This window comes from Mauremys mutica, chromosome 9 (genome assembly GCF_020497125.1).
Source record: "Mauremys mutica isolate MM-2020 ecotype Southern chromosome 9, ASM2049712v1, whole genome shotgun sequence".
Classification (NCBI taxonomy): domain Eukaryota; kingdom Metazoa; phylum Chordata; order Testudines; family Geoemydidae; genus Mauremys; species Mauremys mutica.
Window position 1 is genome coordinate 55,591,726 of NC_059080.1, and position 13,471 is coordinate 55,605,196.

A 13,471-nucleotide genomic window follows, 5' to 3' on the forward strand; every position below is an offset into this window, starting at 1 on the left:
GGAGAAATGGAACCCTCAGGGGACCTCCCACCCTCAGCAATCTCAGTGAATCCTAGGTGATCAGTGAGCCCTTCCTCCTCTGGAAGTTGAGTGCACGACTCTACTCCCACTGCCTCTTCCCATGACAACCCACCTTTGAGGGCAGGACCACCCCAACCTGCAGAACTGGCTGGCAACTTCAAAACAGAGATGTCAGACGGGGATGATGGGCTTCATCGAGACTGAGGACATTTGGAGGAACAAGGCACAACCCTGACAGACTCCTCCCTGTTCCAATTTCAGGGGATCCTTTTGTTCCCCATTCCTGGTTTACCCTATACCCCAGGGCTGCTTGACAGAAGCTGCTATGCCCTCAAGGCTATAGTGGTGTCTGCTTAGCTTTTGTATGGGAAGAGAAGGGCAGGACCCCCAGTAATCACACAGGCTCAGGTTTTGGCCCACAGAGTTAAATTTCTAAATAGTGTCAGCAGCCACGACAGCATGTGTCACCACAAACTACATAATTTCTACCAATAAAGTTCAGTACCCTACACAGTAGAACAGGGGTAGGCAACCTATGGCACACATGCCGAAGGCGGAATGCGAGCTGATTTTCAGTGGCACTCACACTGCCCAGGTCCTGGCCAACGGTCCGACGGGCTCTACATTTTAATTTAATTTTAAATGAAGCTTCTTACACATTTAAAAAACCTTATTTACTTTACATAAAACAATAGTTTAGTTATATATTATAGACTTACAGAAAGAGACCTTCTAAAAACATTAAAATGTATTACTGGCATGTGAAACCTTAAATTAGAGTGAATAAATGAAGACTCAGCACACCACTTCTGAAAGATTGCCAACCCCTGAACTAGAATAAAATACATATCCCCAGTTTCTACTCTGGAGCTTCCACATTGGTGTGATGTCTGCTCTGTGCACAGCTTCTGTAGCCATCTCATTGGTTTAAAGAGACAAAGGTGGCCAACATCAAATTTGACCTGCAAAACACTGCCTGATTTTCTTGATTGATTTGCAGCCTAAATGATAATGGTCTTACTGCCTGAATGAAAATTTCAGTATTCTGTTTCATACTTAAACCAACTTGGCATACAGGAACAATCATACACACCTCTGTGCATCTGACAATGTTAGAGACATTTCATTTTCAAGCTTTTGAGGAGTCATTTAAAAACAGTGATTTTTTTTTAAAAGGTATTATGTAAAATATTTTTAGTACTTAATTTATAATTATCCCTTTCCAGAAAAACCATGAACATTACTTTTAGATATAACATATCTGATGCTTTAAGATGCTTCAGCTGCTACCACTGACAACTTCCTATTAAAAATGCCATTAAAATACCTTTTTTGCTGTAGAAAAACACTTACATTGGCACACAGAAGTGGCTGAGGCGACGATTTAAAGCCGCAGCTATGCCAGTGTCGAAGCTGAAGAAAAGATATTAAAAGACGGGGGGAGAAATGAATGAAATTGAAGTCAAGAATTGCTTTGATTTAACTTGTTTTTGTAACCTGATAAATATCTCACTTATCTAGTTCCCATGTGCCAGATTTTCAAAGAGAATCATCTAATTTGTTGTGTTTAAATACCACCATGAATACACAAATGAGTTATCTGTGTGCACTCACGGCTAGTTAGCTGCACAACTAGACATGCATGCAAAAAATATTCAGTTTCGACATGCACTTAAAGTGTTTCCTTGGACAAATCAGGTATGCTTAATATATGCATATGTATCTTGGAAAATCTGACTATGTATTAATAGCCCACATTTAAGAACTCTGTCAGACTTATTCAACAATAAACAGAAAGTTGTTTTAAATCTAGACATGTGAAGACTTGATTATACACTATAACTCATTTTTAATTTCAGATATCTCAGAAACTGAGTCAATAATGAGGGGTAATTGCTTTTCTTACTCTTTGAGTACAATGGTGGAGTTCTAGGACCTATCTTAATGATACTGTGCCTGTCCTCCAAAGATTCAAGGTATTTCAGTTTTAAATCTTCCTTGGATGTAGCATTTGGGAAACAGAAATAACAGCTCTTGATTACTTTTCATTCATTTCTTACAGATCATCATAAAAAGTTGATTTTCAACAAAATAGCATTGCCTATTACTGATGATGCTCAAAAGAACCATGTAACAAACAATTTATGATGACAAACATCAAAAAGACTCAAAAATATCTTTGGATGCAACAGACTCTTGTGCAGAAGTTCAGCACAAGGCCTACAAACTAGCTACGGCCCACTTATATCCTTAGAATAAGGCTTAAGAGGGATTTCGCTAGTTTATAAGCCTTGTGCTGTACTGCTGCCTGGGGTGAATTTCATTTATTCTGCATAGCTGATCAAGGTGTTATTTAAACAGTAATAGCAATTACATTCAAATGAAATTTCCAGTGCTAATTTTCCAAATTTTGGTACAATACAATCATGCATCAGAAATAATAGGCCTTTTAAAAATAAAAAGCTCACTTTGACAATTAAAGTAGTAATAAAGCTTCTTCACTTATGCCATCTTCCCTGAAAAGAGATTAACTGTGACAGAGAGAACCTTAACCCCGAATAGCCTTTCAAGTTAAGTTTCAACATGCATTTTACAATGCTTTGTGCATTATTGTAGCTTGGTTTTCAATCACTTGATTTTGTTTATTTTATAGGCAGATGGTGTCCAAGATTTGTATGTAAAGAACAGGCCTCCCACCTGCCCCAAGAACCAGCATTCTCCTTCATGTCCATCCAAAATCTCTCCAGAGTCGTCATTCTGTCAGTCACTGCCACTCAAATTTTTTTTTAGCTCAAAACTCTCAGTGAAAATAGTAAAAGATATGCCACAAACAAAAGGAAGTATGAAACCATACTAACAACATTGAGTAAGGATTTTCTATCTAAGGAAAATGTCTGCTGTCGTCAGTGAAATTTTGAGGTGGAAAAGAGAGAAAAAAGTTGATAATCAAAGAAGCCTCCTGCGACCTGAGCTGACCTTCTGCCCAGGAAGAGAGAGGCAGTGGGGAACCCTTCACAGGAACACTGGTTCTTAAGGGGAGTGTGGTGTCAGTTATCTTCACAAATGCTAGACCACCTGCCTAGAAAGTAAACAAAAGAAAAAAATACATTGAAGCACAAATAACCCTTTAAAATACATGTTGAAGCTTACCTAAAACCAGTATTCATAGTGATGTATTTTCCCCAGAGAAATCAATGAGAAAGATTCTCTCCAGCACACAATCTGTTCAAGGGAAGATAGTAGCTTTCATTAAACAAGCTCAGAACTATCCACTGCCACAGGCATACTGAAACTTTCATGGGTGTTTGATATCTTGCCCATCTGTACAAGACAGAAAAACAGGTTTTCTTTAACCCTTGCAAGTATGTTAGGCTCTGACATATGAACCGCCTGGTATTATATCTGAAGGCACAGTAGTAGAGCATTTGTCTTGGTCGCTAGATCTTGTACCCATGGAATAAAGCAGCTAAAAAGAAAAACGGTATTTTCAAGTTTCCCATGAAAGATTCTATTTATCTAGAAAAACAAAGATCGAGTTCTTGACCAATTTAAGAAACAGCTTCAGAAGACCTCAAAGCATCTCTCTCTCTTTATATTATTTGATCCTCTTACCTATTCTAAACAGTAGTGTTTTCTTGTTATGATTCTGGGATTTATTTTCTGTCAAGTTTCAGAGTAGCAGCCGTGTTAGTCTGTATCTGCAAAAAGAACAGGAGTACATGTGGCACCTTAGAGACTAACAATTTTATTTCAGCATGAGCTTTCACGAAAGCTCATGCTGAAATAAATTTGTTAGTCTCTAAGGTGCCACATGTACTCCAGTTATTTTCTGTCAACTATTTCATTTAGCATTACTCATTTGTATTTTCAATCATTCACACTCATGTATTCAGTGTGCCCTATATGCTCATGGTTTCTATAATTTCACGTGAAAATTTTCAAGATTTTTACATTTTTGCTGTAAAACGTGAAGTTCTCAAAATATTCATGGTAAACTAAATGTCCCAATTTTTTCAGTTCAGTGAAAATAGCATACTGGCTATAGAAGACTTTTTTTTACTTTTTTCTTTATTAGTGCATGGGGTTTGGTTTAGTTAATTAAATATTTATGATACAGAAAAGTTGGTAGGTGTTACAAAACAGGGCAAGGTGTCCATTTTGTCAGGGAGAGCAAGACAGAATTAATCCTTTTCACAGTAGAGTTGGATACTCAAGGGTAAGAGATCCAGTTTTCATATACCTGATTTGGTTGTGTAGTGCTGCTGAGCTACTACTTACATTTATATGCAAGCTTGTGTTTTATACAATCAATCCTGTGCTAACACTTCTACAATAATGTGCTAACAATTGTTGTGTTTTTTTACTATGAATGCTGCGTTGCATTTCCAAACTATATCTTGTTACTCAGTTTTATATTGGAATTTTTTTCTTGTTAAAAAACACATATTTGAGACATCTATTTAATATTTTAAAGGTTCTAGTTTTCATCTTATAAGTGACCCCGGAGTAACTGACTAAACTGGATAATCCTTGATTTTATCAAACGAATGTAAGATTAGCAGGATTTTAGGTAATGTTGGAATAAGATTCCACATAAAAGATAAATGTGCAGAAATAATAGGAACTGGAGTGTCTTTCTTTCACCATGTTAACCACAAACTTTACATGAATTTGTATATTTCGCTCTAGTGTTCTCTGTATTGTAACAGTTTTCCTCTAGATATCTGATACTTTTGCTAAAAGAAAGCCTCTTTTAAGAGCTGAGATTTGAATTATATCATTAATGTCACTTTAGTTTCAGTTCTCAGTTTAATTAAATAAAAAATTGCAATTCCATGAGTACATACATATGCACACTCACTGCATATGAACTAATGAGGAAAAGTACAATTTTAATACAAGAACACTTTTCACTGGTCTATAGTCTCTCCAAATACAAAGTATCATGGGTACAAAATGGCTGCCTTGAGCCGACAGAGGCAGTCTGAGCTAAGGTTGATTCAATAAATTCCCAAAGCAGAGCAACAAGAAAAACTGAAATCCTCAAATATAGTCATGCTGACAATGAAGTTTTATGTTTCATTCAATTTTTGTTTTTATTGTTTGGTTAATACACTCTATTCCCAATAAACCCAAAGTTCTTATTATTTGCATACTTTGCTTTATCCAAGAGCTGTATCTACCTATAATTCCAGAAACACTATCAGCAAATGGGGGCGGGAAGGAGAGAGATTCAGTCTTTACTGTCCTATTGTTCCAGCCATAAAAGTCAATATTATCTTATACAGTTTCTAAATGGCAGAAACACAAGAACTCTCATAGAGAATATTTATTCTCTTTCCTTACTTTGCAGCAATGTGAGAAGATCTGACATATGTATTCTTGTGTATATCGAGACCTACTAAGCAGTGCCATGAGGTGGGGGATAACTGTAGCATCCTAGAAAAAAGTCAGAAAAGAAAACAATATTAAAACTAGAGATTTCAGCACCATTAGTCAGCGATTTGTAACTAACAAGCTGCATCCTAAGCTTTTCAATAGTTAGTACTCAAGCCTAAAACAGGGGACCTGCTGAGACGCACAAGGAAGAAGGACTAGGCCATAAAAGTACTATGGGTGTGATTTTCAAAGAAAATGACAGCTTGGTGACCAATTCCCATCAAAATTCAATGTTCCTAACTCCCAGCTATGTGTCACTGAAAATCTCTGCATTAAGTAACCTACTTAGTGAGAAGTCTTGGGACAAAGGAAAAGAGGAATTCCGCTTATAACAAACTGTCTCTGACAGCAATAACTCAATAAAAAGATCTGTGTATTTTTGAGACAAAAATCCCCCAGTGGCATTCTTCTCCCGGAACAGTAACTTACTTACCTTCTAATTGGTTATCTCTTAATTCTGAGAGGGTGGGAATGGAGGGAATGTAGGAAGTGAGGTGCCAGTATAGACAATGGATTTTTTCATCCTCCCACCAGCAGTTGGAGACAAGACATCAAAAGAATTTAGTGATACTGGCCTTGCATCTGAACAATCTAATTCAAGAGTTTCCTTCAGTACTGACATAGCACATGCACACACACTCATAGTGGGAAAAACTAAACAAAGAGTAATCAGAAGAGAAATCAGAGAGAGAAGGGAGATCACCTCGCTACCTGTTCCTCATTGTTTGGTTCTGTTAAGAATCCAATTCTGTTTCTTAAGATCACTATAGTAAGTGAGAAATACCTACATATTGTTATAAATCAATGAAAGCTTTAAGATATCTAAGATATATTTTAGCAGAAGCCAGCTACAAGTGGGGATGCCACTAGAAGCAGTGGAAGATTAGCAGTGTTTAGGAACTCCGGAAGCCAGCCTCAATTGAATCATCTCTGAGACAAAGGATTTGGTTGCTTAAGCAGAGGAGACTAAAGATCAGAAATCTCCTTTAATAGGTTGTGCCTATGTTGACTATGACAGGTAAACTGAGCCCTTCACCTGGGGAGAGCTGGAGTCAGTAAGAACTGTTGCAATGATCAGTTTTTTTAGGATGTTATTTTCCAGCTACCTTATCTGTTATGTTATGGCAATAGAGAAAGTAACAGTAACTGGATACAGGTTTATGCTGCCAGGGTCTCAGTTTCACTTGTACATTAGCAAACAAAAATTCAATTAAAAAAAAGAAAAAAAATTAAAACATCTACAACTTAAAAAAACTAAGTAAACTTAACAAAGCTCTCCTATTATCTCTATTTCCACAGAATATTTTAATGAGAAAAACATTTAATGAACGGACACTCAGATGGTATGAAACACTCAGTTTTAGGTTGTTAGGCACTGTTAAAAATCTAATCCTATCTCTTCTTAACAGAAAACAGGGGAGACACATACAAAATTTTGGGGATCAAGGGAAAGAACAGCAAAAGAAAGTAAATACAGCTTTTGTCTCTGCTGCTTGCTGTTTAATTGCTGGGAAGTGTCAGCACTTAGTACAGGACCTTATTAAGCACTGCAGAACCTACCGGACTCAGGCTATTGCTTTCAGCTTGCCTCTCTGGTCACAGCAGTATTGCAAGATTAATTTTGTCTGGCTGGCTAAGTCAGACTCTCATTAGATAAAAGGAAAATGAAAAATACAAGGGAAGAAATAAGAGGGTGAGGAAAACATGAGGGAAAGAGCTGTGACAGATTATTAAATAGCATCTCCACAGTCGAACACTGAGATGTGATAATTTTATCAATGCTGTGGGTATGCCTACAATGCAGAAAACGTCCTGCAGCAAGTCTCATTGTCCACTCAACTGACTGAGGTTCATGCTGCTGGGCTAAAAATAGCAGTGTAGATGCTCCTGCTCGGACTGGATCCCAGAATTTGAGACCAGGGGCGGCTCTAGCCATTTCGCCGTCCCAAGCATGGCAGCACGCCGCGGGGGGCGCTCTGCCGGTCGCCAGTCCTGCGGCTCCGGTGGACCTCCCGCAGGCGTGCCTGTGGATGCTCCACCGAAGCCGCGGGACCAGCGGACCCTCCGCAGGGACGCCTGCGGGAGGTCAACCGGAGCCACGGGACCAGCGGACCCTCCGCAGGCACGCCTGCGGGAGGTCCACCGGAGCCGACTGCCGCCCTCCTGGCGACCGGCAGAGCGCCCCCCGCGGCATGCCGCCCCAAGCACGCGCTTGGCGTGCTGGGGCCTGGAGCCGCCCCTGTTTGAGACCCACCCCCCCTCGCCAAATTTTGGATCTTGGGCTCCAGCCTGATCAGGAACTTCTACATTGCTATTTTTAGCCCTGCAGCATGAGACCAAGTCAATTGATACAGGCTCTGCGACTCGCTGCTGCGGGAGTTTTGTTTTGTTTCTTGTCGCTTAGATGTACCTTATAGGTATGTCTATATTGCAATTGCCCATGCCACCTGACTCAGGCTTGTGGGGTTAGGGCTAAGGGGCTGTTTAAATACGGTGTAGATGTTTAGGCTTCGGCTGGAAGCCCAGGCTCTGGGTCCGCGCAAGAAGGGAGGGTCCCAGAGCTCAGGCTCCAGACAGAGCATTTACACAGCAATTAAGCAGCCCCTTAGACTCAGCCCTGCAAGCCTGAGTCAGCTTTAAGAAAAAGTATTTAAGCAAAGTCTGTTTGGTCACTGGTTACCACTACCACTGCTCCCAGAGGGCCCGGCACGGAAGGTAAGTCAGGCCTGCTGAGGTACTCACAATACATTACAGGAGATTGCAACCCACAGCCTTGCCTGAGTGTGGGAGAATCCTGTAATTCTACCTGAAAAAAAGGCAATGGCTAGAGGCCTGAGAGGGGTGCACTCAAAGAGACCAGGAGGGGTCTGAGTTGCAGTTCACCCTTTAACTCTGACAGGAGTAATAGCAGGAACTTTAGTTTCCCATCTCAGAAATTGCTCAGGACACAACTGTGGAGATGGTACTATTGCCTGTTTCTCCACCCAACATTTTGTTGAGTCAGAACATCTTTCAGCACCAAGAAAAGAAGGCCCAACTGTATGACCATAAATCCCTGAGTCCCAGTAGGTTTGCAACAGTGTTGAAAGTCTCAGCCAAGAGTGAGATGCAGTATAGTTCTCCCTACCAGACATTAGCTTGCTGCCATGCATAAGCAAACTGACAAGTGCTGCCCAGAAAAGCAACATCCAAAAGGGGTAGCAACCAAAACAAGTGCCAGATGGTCCATACCTGCATGCTTGCTCTCAAGAACACTTTTGCCTGTGGCTACAATTCTGGAAATTCACCAGGCTTGAAAGCCCGAGTGACTCTTCTTTTAGTTCAAAAAATTCAATTTACATCATTCCTTAGGCGTCATTGTGTTGTCTTTCAACAGCTTTACATAACAGGTATATAGGTTAAAATCATATCCTGCCACCTTTCACCCACCTTTGGCAATTTAAGATTTCAAGCCATATTAAGGCTCAACACAACAGAACCACATATTAATTGACTTTCGGTTAATTTTGACTTTTCTGGTACCCTATGAAACCACCATCAACTGAGGTTCTTGCAGTTGTGTCAGGAAAAAGGTAAGAGACTTCTGTAAAACATTTGTGTTAGTAACTCATGACATTTTGGCTAAAAAACTAGAAAGATATAAAATTAATATGGCAAATATTAAATGGGTTAAGAGCTGTCTACTTGAGAGCTCTCAAAATGCAAGTGGGTGTGTTTCTAGTAGGGTTCCGCAGGGATTGGTTCTTGGCTCTATGCTTTTTTACATTTTATCAATGACCTGGAAGAAAATAAAATCACTGATAAAAGTTTGTACATAACACAAACATTGGAGTGGTAAATAATGAAGAGGACAAATCACTTGTACAGAGCGATCTTGGATCATTCAGTAAGCTGGGTGCAAGCAAACAGTATATGTTTTAATATAGCTAAATACAAATGTATACAAATGTATAGCTAAATGTAAAAGCAACAAAGAATGTAGGCTGTATTTACAGGATAGGAGCTCTATCTTCAGAAGCAATGACTGAAAAAGATTTGGGGGTTGTGATGGAGAATCAGCTGAACATGAGCTCCCCTAAGATGCTGTGGCCAAAAGGGCTAATGCAATCCTTGTTTGCATAAATGGGAATCTTGAGCTGGAATAGAGAACTTATTTTATCCCCGCATTGGGCACTGGTGCAACAGCTGCTGGAATACTGTGTCCAGTTCTAGTGCCCACAATTCAAGAAGGCTGTTGATAAATTGGAGAGGACTCAAGAGAATGATGACAGGATTAGAAAACATGACTTACAGTGATAGACTGAAGGGGCTCAATCTATTTGGTTTATCAAAGAGAAGGTTAAGGAGTGACTTGAGTACAATCTACACATCCCTATAAGGGGAACAAATATTTAATAATGGGCTCTTCCATCAAATCAGAGATAGGAATAATATGATCCAATACCTGGAACTTGAAGCTACAAAAATTCAGACTGGAAATAAGGCATGCATTTTTAACAGCGAGAGTAATTAATTACTGGAAGAATTTACCAAGGATTGTGGTGGATTCTCCATCACTAGCAAGCTTTAGATCAAGACTGGATGTTTTTCTAAAAGATCTTCTCTAGAACTTCCCAAAGTAGTTCCTATGTCCTGTGTTATTCAGGAGGTCAGACTAGATGATCACACTGGTCCCTTATGGCCTTGGAATCTATGAAGCTATAAGAAGGAGCAACAGGAGATTCCTCATGGGTTGGATGTTCTTCATACAGAGCTCCAAAGTGAAGACAAGAAGAAATTAACCCAAACCCCTGACATCCCATGTAGGACTGCAACTGGCTCATTTGAAAACATGACAGAAGTGAAAAACAAATTAAGTTAAAAGCCTAACTAGAAAAGGCTGATGTTTCTGCAGGAGACAGGAAGTAAACTGGGTTGCTCAGCCAGAACCAGCCCTTATATCTCCAATTTCTTTTGATGTTCTCACTCCATCAGTTGAAAGTAGGATATCAATACCTAGTGTCTTGATAGACCTACAGCAGGAAAAAATATCAATAAATGTAGACAGCTACCTTGGCAGGGTTCTCAAAGGGAAAAACAAATCCTCATCTAATAAAGTCATAAGTGCTGAAATGAGTTTTCGGAACATGTATGCAGAGTTGTTGTAGCCATGTTGGTCCTAGGATATTATGGAAACAAGGTGGGTGAGGTAATATCTTTTATTGGACCAACTTCTGCTGGAGAGAGAGACAAGTTTTCGAGTTTACACAGAGCTTTCTTCAGATCTGCAAAACTTAGGCCTGGTCTACACTGCAGGGTAAAGTGGACGTAAGCTGCCTTAAGTCAAGCTAGCTGTGGAAGTGTCTTCACTTAATTTTGGCTCCCGATGATGTAAGTGCCTCTCTACGCTGACTTAACACCACCTCCCCAAGTAGCACAGAGTCACTGTCGATGTAATTAGTTCGATGCAGTGTCTGTATACACTGTACTGCTTACACTGACTGTTACTGGCTTTCAGGAGGTATCCCACAATGCCCCACACTGACAATACAATCAACACAAGTGCTCTTGGTGAAGATGTGCACCGCCAACTTAAAGAGCCAAGCATGCACACACACAAGCAATTTAGTAATTTCGGTGGCTGTATGATGATGTAAGTTAGACCGACATAATTCTGTAGGGTAGATATGGCCTTACTCAGATCGTCACAGCTAAATACAAGATTAAACAGATTGTTTAGCGTAAGTAGTTAACACATATTCCAAGGGACCATTCAAGGTGAAAGAAATCTTTCCTGAATCCTCTCTTTTGACATTCAAACAATCCCCAACCTTTCCAATCTCATCATCAGAAGCAAACTCTCCACAGACCAGACACTACCTCAAAGTGACACCAGACCCCGTCAGACAACAGACGCAAAATCTGCAGACAGCTCTACTACTGCAAAGTTCTACACCCCCCCATAAAACACCTTGCAAGATCTCTGGGCCCTACACATGCTTATCACAACATATGGTGTACCTCATCCAGTGCACTGAATGCCCCAAAAGCAACTATGTGGGTGAAACCAGACAATCTCTGCACTCTCGAATGAACTTACACAGGAAAATGATAAAAGATAAAAATATATCACCTGTGGGTGAACACTTCTCACAAAACGATCAATATCTGACCTATCATTCCTCATCCTCAAAAGAAACCTGCACAACATTTTCAAAAGTTGAGCCGGGGAGCATAAATTCATAACTTTGCTAGATACTAAAAATCACGGACTGAACAGAGACACTGGATTTATGGTTTATTACAACCATCTATAACCCACAAACAATCCCCCTCAGCTGCTTTCCCCCTACTCTTCCTTTCCTCCTTATGACTGGAGGGATGTTAATGGGCCACTTCACCTTGAGTGGTCTCTCAGAATGTGTGTTAACTACTTATGCTAAACAATCTGTTCCATCTTGTATTTAGCTGTGACACTGAGGGTCTGTACACACTACCACTTAGGTCGGGATAATTTATGTCGCTCAGGGGTGTGAATAAGCTTCTCCTGTCAACATAGTTACCGCCTCTCACGGAGGTGGTTTTATTATGCTGACAGGAAAACTCTCCCCTGTAGGCATAGGGCATCTTCACCAGATGCACTACAGTGGTGCAGCTGAATCGGTGCAATGGTGCCACTGTAGAGCTTCTAGTGTAAACTAGAGTAAGTTTCCCACACCTGAAGAAGAGTTGTGTGTAAGCTCGAAAGCTTGTCTCTCTCACAAACTGAAGTTGGTCTAATAAAAGATATTACCTCACCCAACTTGTGGGAACATCTAATTCAGCAGTTCTCAACCTGCGGCCCAATCAGCACACAGCTGCAGCCCACGTGACATCCTCAGGGCCATACAGGTAATATATATATTGTGTGGATGAGTCTCACATAACACAATGGTAAATAGGTTGAGTACCACTGATCAATTTATAGGATTCAGTGATAGGATATTAATATAGCCCTGCCAAAAACGGACCATACTAAAAACTTTTCCTATGAAATTAAGCATCATAAATCAAATTGGTTACTTTTATTAATTTCTTTTAAAATAATACAATTTCCTATTAAATGAAATTTAAAAAAAAATCAAATATACATATTGTTCCACTATGTCAGTATAATTTCTTTTAAAATAATACAATTTCCTATTAAATGAAATTTAAAAAAAATCAAATATACATATTGTTCCACTATGTCAGTAATATACAGGTTCTTGTAGCTATATGCCACATTACAATAGAGTGTGTTTATTTAAAATCAAGGCAACTTAAATCAGATTTTAATCCATCTAAAGCTCCAAGCAGCAAACCTTGATTTCAATCACTGATTTTAATCTTGTTTTGTATACGGGTATGTGCTTTTTAGTTATTCTCCCAACAAAACGCTGATTCTCATTGGTTGGTAACCATTAAAGCATAGACTCATAGACTTTAAGGTCAGAAGGGACCATTATGATCATCTAGTCTGACCTCCTGCACAATGCAGGCCACAGAATCCCACCCATCCACTTCTATAACAAACCCCTAGCCTATGTCTGAGTTATCGAAGTCCCCAAATTGCGGTTTGAAGACCTCAAGCTGCAGAGAATCCTCCAGAAAGTGACCCGTGCCCCATGCTGCAGAGGAAGGCGAAAAACCTCCAGGGCCTCTGCCAATCTGCCCTGGAGGAAAATTCCTTCCTGACTCCAAATATGGCGATCAGTTAAACCCTGAGCATGTGGGCAAGACTCACCAGCCAGCACCCAGGAAAGAATTCTCTGTAGTAACTCAGATCCCAACCCATCTAACATCCCATCACAGACCACTGGGCATACCTAACTGCTGATATTCAAAGATTAATTGCCAAAATTAGGCTATCCCATCATACCATCCCCTCCATAAATTTATCAAGATTAGTCTTAAAGCCAGATATGTCTTTTGCCCCCACTACTCCCCTTGGAAGGCTGTTCCAGAACTTCACTCCTCTAATGGTTAGAAACCTTCGTCTAATTTCAAGTCT

At 40.0% G+C, this 13,471-nt stretch overlaps 1 protein-coding gene across 6 annotated transcripts in view; it reads right to left on the reverse strand.

Annotated features, from left to right (window-relative positions):
- The window catches only part of ARMC8 (armadillo repeat containing 8), a 227,790-nt gene that overhangs the window by 120,549 nt on the left and 93,770 nt on the right, over positions 1-13,471 (reverse strand). For 5 of the 6 annotated variants that reach the window (XM_045029371.1, XM_045029367.1, XM_045029372.1 and 2 more), the window contains 2 exons: positions 5,368-5,460; positions 1,375-1,434 (listed from right to left, as the gene is read on the reverse strand). In XM_045029371.1, the coding sequence (XP_044885306.1) occupies positions 1,375-1,434; positions 5,368-5,460 (153 nt within the window). The remainder of the gene's footprint in view (positions 1-1,374; positions 1,435-5,367; positions 5,461-13,471) is intronic. The other variant, XM_045029370.1, reaches the window with a different exon arrangement.